Source organism: Bos indicus x Bos taurus, chromosome 25 (genome assembly GCF_003369695.1).
Source record: "Bos indicus x Bos taurus breed Angus x Brahman F1 hybrid chromosome 25, Bos_hybrid_MaternalHap_v2.0, whole genome shotgun sequence".
In the NCBI taxonomy this organism is placed as follows: Eukaryota; Metazoa; Chordata; class Mammalia; order Artiodactyla; family Bovidae; genus Bos; species Bos indicus x Bos taurus.
In genome coordinates, this window is record NC_040100.1 from 15,448,741 (window position 1) to 15,456,144 (window position 7,404).

The 7,404-nt window shown below is 52.9% G+C and overlaps 1 protein-coding gene across 1 annotated transcript; it reads right to left on the reverse strand.

Annotated features, from left to right (window-relative positions):
* Positions 1–1,518: 1,518 nt before the first annotated feature.
* On the reverse strand, positions 1,519–6,592 carry ORAI3 (ORAI calcium release-activated calcium modulator 3). The gene is made up of 2 exons (XM_027526571.1): positions 6,129–6,592; positions 1,519–2,994 (listed from the first exon to the last, which is right to left on the reverse strand). The coding sequence occupies exons 1-2, from the start codon at positions 6,354–6,356 to the stop codon at positions 2,347–2,349; spliced, it is 876 nt and encodes a 291-aa protein (XP_027382372.1). The 5' UTR covers positions 6,357–6,592; the 3' UTR covers positions 1,519–2,346.
* Positions 6,593–7,404: the final 812 nt, after the last annotated feature.

Genomic DNA, 7,404 nt, shown 5'->3' on the forward strand with positions numbered 1-7,404 from the left:
TGGACGCAGCTTTCTTGGTCTCAGGGTAATGGCACTCCCAGGCACTATCAGAGCTGAGGGGATGCCCTAAGTTCCAGACTTTTTGATGTATGACCTTGGGCAAGTCACTAACTTCATAAAGCTTCAGATTCTTCTTCTGAAAATAGATGTTAATTACTGTTATGCAGAACTATTGTAGGCGTTAAAACAGTGCAGGAAAGGCCCCTGAGGCCTGGTTCATGTAAATTCACAATTTTAAGGAATAGGAAAAGCGATTTGTCCAAAATCTCAACACCAAAAGAACTCTTCTGGGAGAGGCTTAGGACCCTTTATAAATTTAAGGAAAATGAGGCTGAAGAAATAAATTTACAATGGAAACAGGGGTAATGAAATCAGATTCTTTCTCTGGTCCTCATTGAAAGATACTCCTTTTCTCAAGCGAAAGGTTCCCCTTGTGATAGTAAAGGTGGTCCAAGTTTTCCCTGACTGGCTGTGTGGCTTTCAAGACTTGTCTCTTGAGGTGATTGTTAAAGCAGTTAAATAGGCTAAATAAAATGACCTATGAGAAGCCCCTAGTATGTGTAGTTACTCAAGAAAGAAACTTACACTAAAAGAAACTTAATGTTGTTCCGTTACTAAGTCGTGTCCAACTCTTTGCAACCCCATGGACTCCAGCATGCCATGCTTCCCTGTCCTTCACTGTCTCCCGGAGTTTCATATCCATTGAGTTGGTGATGCTATCTAACTATCTCATCCTCTGCTGCCCCTTCTCTTGCCTTCAATCTTTCCCAGCATCAGGGTCTTTGCTACTGCCCTTCGCGTCAGGGGGCCAAGAACTGGAGCTTCAGCTTCATCATCAGTCCTCCCAATAAATAAATATTCAGGGTTGATTTCCTTAGGATTGATTGATTTGATCTACTTGCAGTCCAAGGGATTCTCAGGAATCTTCAGCACCACAATTCGAAGGCATCAGTTCTTCAGCACTTAGCCTTCAACTCTTGCATCCATACATGGCAACTGGAAAAACCATAGCTTTGACTATACGGACCTCTGCTGAAAAAATGATGACTCTACTTTTTAATATGCTGTCTAGGTTTGTCATAGCTTTCCTTCTAAAGAGCAAGTTTCTTTTAATTTCGTGGCTGCAGTCACTGTCTGCAGTGATTCTGGAGCCCAAAGAAAGAAAAATCTATCACTGTTTCCACTTTTCCTCCTTCTGTTTGCCATGAAGTAATGGGGCTGGATGCCATGCTCTTAGTTTTTTGAATGTTGAGTTTTAAAACAGGGTTTTTACTCCCATGCTCAATGGAAGAGATAGAGACCCTGGATTCTGTAACAAGATTGCAAAACCCTTTAGCCTAACTCAGTCTCCACATTCAGAAGCTACTGGGCCCTGTCAGCACTAGAAGGGAGTCAAGCCTGGAACCTTCCCTCCTCCACCTCTACCCTGCCCCCAGGGATACTTGCCTCTACTTGGCTCTTAAGAACAAGTCCCTGTTCCCGAGGAGGCCTCCTCTTCACTCCATTCACAGCCACAGCGACATGTGTAAAACACAATTTATTATACAAAACTAGGTGCATCAAAAATTCAGTGTCAGAAGAGTTCTGTAGTCTAAGGGCTATGGAATGGACCTTCACCCTTATCACCCCAATCCTTGCTAGGGAGTCAGGCTGGGTGCGTGGCCCCCCGGCCCTGGACCAGGAGAGTAGGAATCAATTATAGAAGCATGAGTGTGTGTCTAGGGCAGTGGGGCAGGCATTTGAACCTCCTCCAAATAGGGAAGCTCTCCCTTGGAAAGGCTGGACCTGTGCCTGGGGGAGAAACACCTAAATCCCTCTCTACCCAAATGCCAAAGCGAGAGCGTGGAAATCAAAATCTGAGGATGGGGGAAAGCTTAAAAAAAAAAAAAAGCCAACCATAAAACAGTCTACAAAAGTAAAATAAGGATTGCCTGCCTTCTGGGCCAGCTGGATGGGCGAGTATCCTTCTGACGTTCTCATTCTGTATGGGGGCAAGTGGCTAAGAGCACCGAAGGTCTGACCAGGGTCTCCCTGCCTCCCCTCTACCTGCCACAGGAGCTTGGACCAAGGACCTTCCACTTAACTCTCATTCTCTTCCCAGCCCCCTGGGTGTAGAGTAGAGCTTCCAAAACCCATGAGGCAGACTAGACAGGGAGAATCCCTGGGAATGTGGGAGCTGCCCCAAGATCTAGCCCGAAGGACCCTGAGGGCAGGAATCTGTTCTCCACCTGAGAGTGGCCACAGGAAGTGGCTCCACGCACGGCCTCAGAATGGGGTTGGTAGATCCGGGGCCTCTGACTGACCCCTGGGGCAGGCAGCGCTCTCAGCCTTGGGCTAACACCAGCCTCACACAGCCTGAAGCTCCCCCTGCAGGCGACTCAACTCCTCTAGCTCTTGCTTGTGGCGGTCGGTCTTGTGAGCCACCAAGGAGCGGTAGAAATGCAGGGCAAAGGCCACAAACACTAGCCCTACAGGTACCATGATTGCCGTGGAGGCCATGGCGGCTTGCCAGCCTGGTCCATGGGCCGCACCACTGCCACATGCTTGCCGTGGGGGGCAGGGCTCAGGGGGCTCAGCCTGTGATGGGGCTACAGAAACAGAGGACGGCTTGGAAGCTGGACTAAGGGAGGTGGCCACTGTCGGCAGCTGGGAGGCAGGTCCCACTGAGCCTGATGTGCCTAAGGGGGCCCCGATGGGCACAAACTTGACCCAGCCAACCAGGACAACTTCAGCCAGAAAAAGGAAGGTGCCCAAGGCAGTGGAGAAGCCCCAGGCCAGTTCCACGTAGCGGTGGAGTCTCTGGTGTGGAGACTGGTGGACAGAGTTGAGGTTGTGGATGTTGCTAACGGCTTCAATGTGAGGCAGCAGACAGGTGGAAACCATGAGTGCAAAGAGGTGCACAGCCACCAGCACGGTGGTGCAGGCGCTGAAGGCCACCAGCAGGCCCGGCGGGTATTCATGTTTGCTCTCCAGCTGCACCTCAACCATGGCCACCTGTGGGGACAAGAGGGGATGGGTTGAGTGTCCATAACCTCAACAGTAGAGGGCTTTTTTGCCTGTACATCACTGATGTATCCCTAAGACCTAGAACAGTGCTTAGTAGAAAGAAGGCCCCCATGCTTTAAGTGAATAAATGGACAACCTTGGCAAGGCTCTGTCCTCTTCCAGGCTTTGGTTTCCCCTCCTGGGGGGAAACTAGAGGGTTGGATGGCATGTTTCTGACCATCTTATCTTTTATAATACAGGGGCCCGGGGCTTCCCTGATGGTCCAGTGGTTAAGAATCTGCCTTGCAATGCAGGGGACACGGGTTCAATCCCTGGAGGGAGAACTAAGATCCTACATGCCTTGGAGCAACTAAGCCCACGAGCTGCAAATGGAGAGTCTGTGGGCCGCAATATGTCCAATGTGCTGTAACTAACACCCAATGCAGCCAAATAAGTAAGTTTAAGATAATTTTGAAAAAGATGCACATGATTTTCACTTAAAAAAATAGGGGTTAAAAAAAGCACAGATTCTGGAGCGGGGCTGCCTGGGTTCATTTTCAGTTGTACAAACTGTAGTCTTGAGCAAGTGGTTTAGTTCTCTCTGTGCCTCCCTTTCCTCATCTGGAAAATAGGGATGGATAACAGCACCTACCTGCCTTATAGGGTTGTTGTGAAAATTTAATGATACGTTTAGAGATACATCAAGTGATAAGAATAGTGTGAGGTACATAGTATGCTCAAGTAAATGTTTGCTGTTATTATTAGAGTTAACACTGAAGTCCAAGGCCGGAGTTTGCAAACTGGCACACCACAACCCAAGCCAGCTTGCAAACATGTTCTGCTTGGCTCAGACAGTGCATTTTATTTTATTTTTTTTAAGAATTGTTGCCAACTTCTAAAACTCAAGAGATTTCATGTAAATATCCCTATTTCCAGATCCTCCTGGAAATTTGGAAGATCAGATTACACCAGGCCCACATTCCTGCATGGCAACTATCAGTCAGAGTTGAGTCATGGCTGCTCCCTTTGCACAGGTGATGAGGGTCTCTTGAAAGCCACAGTCCCCACCCAGCCAACTTGACATCCATACCACCTGTGTGGTCTTTGCACATATTAGAGTTGATAATCTTGTTCTAGGGTTGTATAAATTTGGATTCTGAGCTAAACTGACTAAATTCAAATCCTGCCACGTACTTGCTGTGGAACCATAGGCAGGTGTCTTAATATTTCTGATCCTCAGTTTTCTCATTTATAAAATAGTCTTAGTAGTAGTACCTACTTTGGAGGATGATAGGAAGATGATACACATTAAACCCTTAAGCATAGTGCCTGGTACTTAGTGACGGTTCAATACAATTTATATAATGTTATTCTAACCCAGGTCACCTGAATTCCAGGATCAGGTTCTTTCCCCATGCCTGGTTCTTTCAGGATCCATTAGATTGCTCTGGGCTGGGGCAAGGAGGAAAGTGCAGAGCCGAGAGGGTAGTAGTAGGAAGGCAAGGCTGAGTATTTTGGGAAATTGGGCCGCAGCGGATGTTAGCAGTTTTCTACAGACAGTAATCTGGGCCAGGCCTGGTCTTGGTTTCTCCGGAGCCTGATTCAGCCTTGCTCATCCCTGACAGGACTGGGGCCAGTGTGACCCCCAGAACCTACTCATCTGGCCTCTTGATCCTGCAGAGAAGGTCCTGGCCCTTAAGCTGTCACCTCAGCAACCTGCAAGTTCAGAGCAGGCGGGATTGTCTCCTTGGGAACACACTGGACCATGGGGGGTTGGGGGTGGGGCAACTCCCTCAGCTGGGTCCCCAGGGCTGCTCTCCTTTCTCTGCAGTCTGTACAGGTGAAGGGGAGCATTCCCTGTCCTGAGATGACCCCACATCTGGCAGGGTGAGCTGGCCTGTGGATCCAGGACCCTCACATAGAAAACCATAGACCTAAGGATGACCCTTAGGGATAGAAATGTTCCTGCCAGTCATGCGAATACAGAGGCTGTGACAAAGAGAGGGGCAGGGACCAACTCAAACCACCCAGGGCTATGGCCCCTTTTTATCCCCATCTTGATACCCCCATTTCCATGAGGACCCCTCTCCAGCCCATTTTCTCCTTTTTCCTGTCATGATATCCTGGAAGAACAGTCCAGCGACCCTGGGTCTCAGTTCCTCCTGTATCCTTCAGCTGCTGAGTGCTCTGGCAGAGCCACCACGCACTTTGGGCCTTGGTTTCCATCAACAGGGAGTCTCAGCCATTCTGATGCGGGTCTTGCTCTGACGTGCCTGGATCCAGGATCTGATGACAAATATCAGCTCATCTTGCTTGGGGTGGCTCCCTGGCCAGCTACAGAGGGCGCGCCCTTCCACGATCTCACAATTTCCCACTGGCCAGCAATGGGGGGCGGAGGCCTGTCCCGGGTCACACAGCTGGCCACAGGCAGGAAGGAGCCAGGACCTGTGTCTGCTGATGTCTCCTCACCCTAGGACCTCCCTCAGCCTGCTTCCTGTGAGGCCTCTGCTGGACCGTTAGCTGATTAGCATCTGCCCACACTTGGAGTTTAGCTGATTAGCATCTGCCCACACTTGGAGTTTATCATCTCCAGAATCGTGCTTCCTAGACAGCTTTCTCCCGAGACTCCCTCACAGGTATCTTCTGAGAGCTTTCCCAGGCCACCACTAAGCACTCTTCATGTCCCCTAGGGCCTGGCCGCCCTCCTCCTGTTGGGTGACTGCTCCATCCAGTTTATTCTCACCCCCTGGATGCTTGAAGTCATCCTTCAGCCCCAACCAGCTCGGATTTGCTGTTGAGCCTGTGGTGGGGACCCAGAAACCACTTCTGCGTATCCTGTCCCTTCTGGAGCTCTGCGCTCTGTCCTTGCGTATGTTTCCCTGTGATGTGTGTCCCCAGTGACGCGTTTAGGATTTGCTTATCCTCCTCGGGCCCAGTTTATGCTAGGAGCCACCCCCACACCCATTAAGAGAGACTTGCATAGTCCCTTGGGACCTTGTTTCCTCCCCCCTACTTTTCCTTTGAAAGACCGGTCTTTCCCACTCCTCCACCCTGTCTCCCTTAGGTACCTGTTCATCTTGCCTCCGATCCGTTCCCCACCAGGGGCTTCACCCCCACCCTGTGCGCCCCTTCCCTCCCCTCACCATGGCGAAGCCCGAGAGCAGGGCAGACGTGCGGCTGGAGGCTTTGAGCTTGGCCCGGCTGAGGTAGAGGCGGCGCCAGCTGAGCGCCCGCAGCGAATGCTGACTGGCCCCCATGAGGTCCAGGTAGCCGCGATGCACGAACTCCCGGTACGTGGCCGAGCCCGCGGGGCTCTCGGCCTCTGGGTTCAGCGGGGCCTGTTCGCCCGGGTCCCCCTCGCCGCCCTTCATCCTGGGGCCGCGGCACCAAGCGGGCTGGTCCGTCAAGGCGGAGCCGAGTCGCCTCTGGGGCCCCAGCAGGGCGGGCCCAGGTCTGGGGAAGGCCCCATGCCCTGGCGGGACGAGCGGGGATGCGGGCGGCGAGCTCCCAGGAAGACGTGGCCCGGGCGGAGCAGGAAGAGCAGGCGACTGCGGGGAGCCCTAGGGGCTGAAGCCGAGGCCGAAACAGGAACTGGGGCGGAGGCGGAGCTGAGGCGGCCACATGATGGGGTGGAGCCGGGGGACCGTGGACAGAGATCCCAAGGGACCCCGAGACCCCAGTCCACCTAGGATGTACTCTGGGTGCCTCAACCCCACTGTGATGAACGCCGAGCCCCAGTGACTGGGAGTTCCGGATCCTGGACCACTCCAGGTACACCTGCACACCTCGAATGTCCAGACTCCTAACCCTCACCTGAACAGTAAACTCAGGAGAAGTGACCCCATCTCACCCTAAAGACTGCAGGAGGCCCTGCAGCCTCAATTTCTGGAGGCCCACTTAGACCTTAGGTCCCCCAGACCCATCCAAAGAGCCCCGTCCTCCCAGACCCTCAAAGAATACTCCGGTCATCCCCCCTAACTCCCACCCTCGGCATCCCCAACGCCACAGACAACCACACGCAAACTCGGCGGCCCCGGCTGGAAGATTTTGAGTTTTATAGCAAACCGTATTGTACAGACCCGGGGCCCAGGGGCCCAGCCCGGCTGGGTCCCCCACTTATCCCTTGCTGGGCTGCCTCCTCCCCCTCCCCCAAGCGGCCCCATCCTCAAGCCTTCTGCGAATCCCCAGGACCCCCTCCCCTCCGGCCTTTGGTCCACCCAGTCCCTCCCCCCCACCCTCGCACCTCCCTGTTACCTGAGGTATGTGGCTATTCCCCCCTCCCCAACATGGTCCAGTCTGGCTCCCCAGGGAGACCCGGGCTGAGGGGCGGGACCTGGCCCCTGCCCCTACCCCTGGCTCCCAAAGCCCCGCCCCCGCAGAGGAAGGGGCAGGGGAGGGCCAAGAGTCGTTACTAAGTTC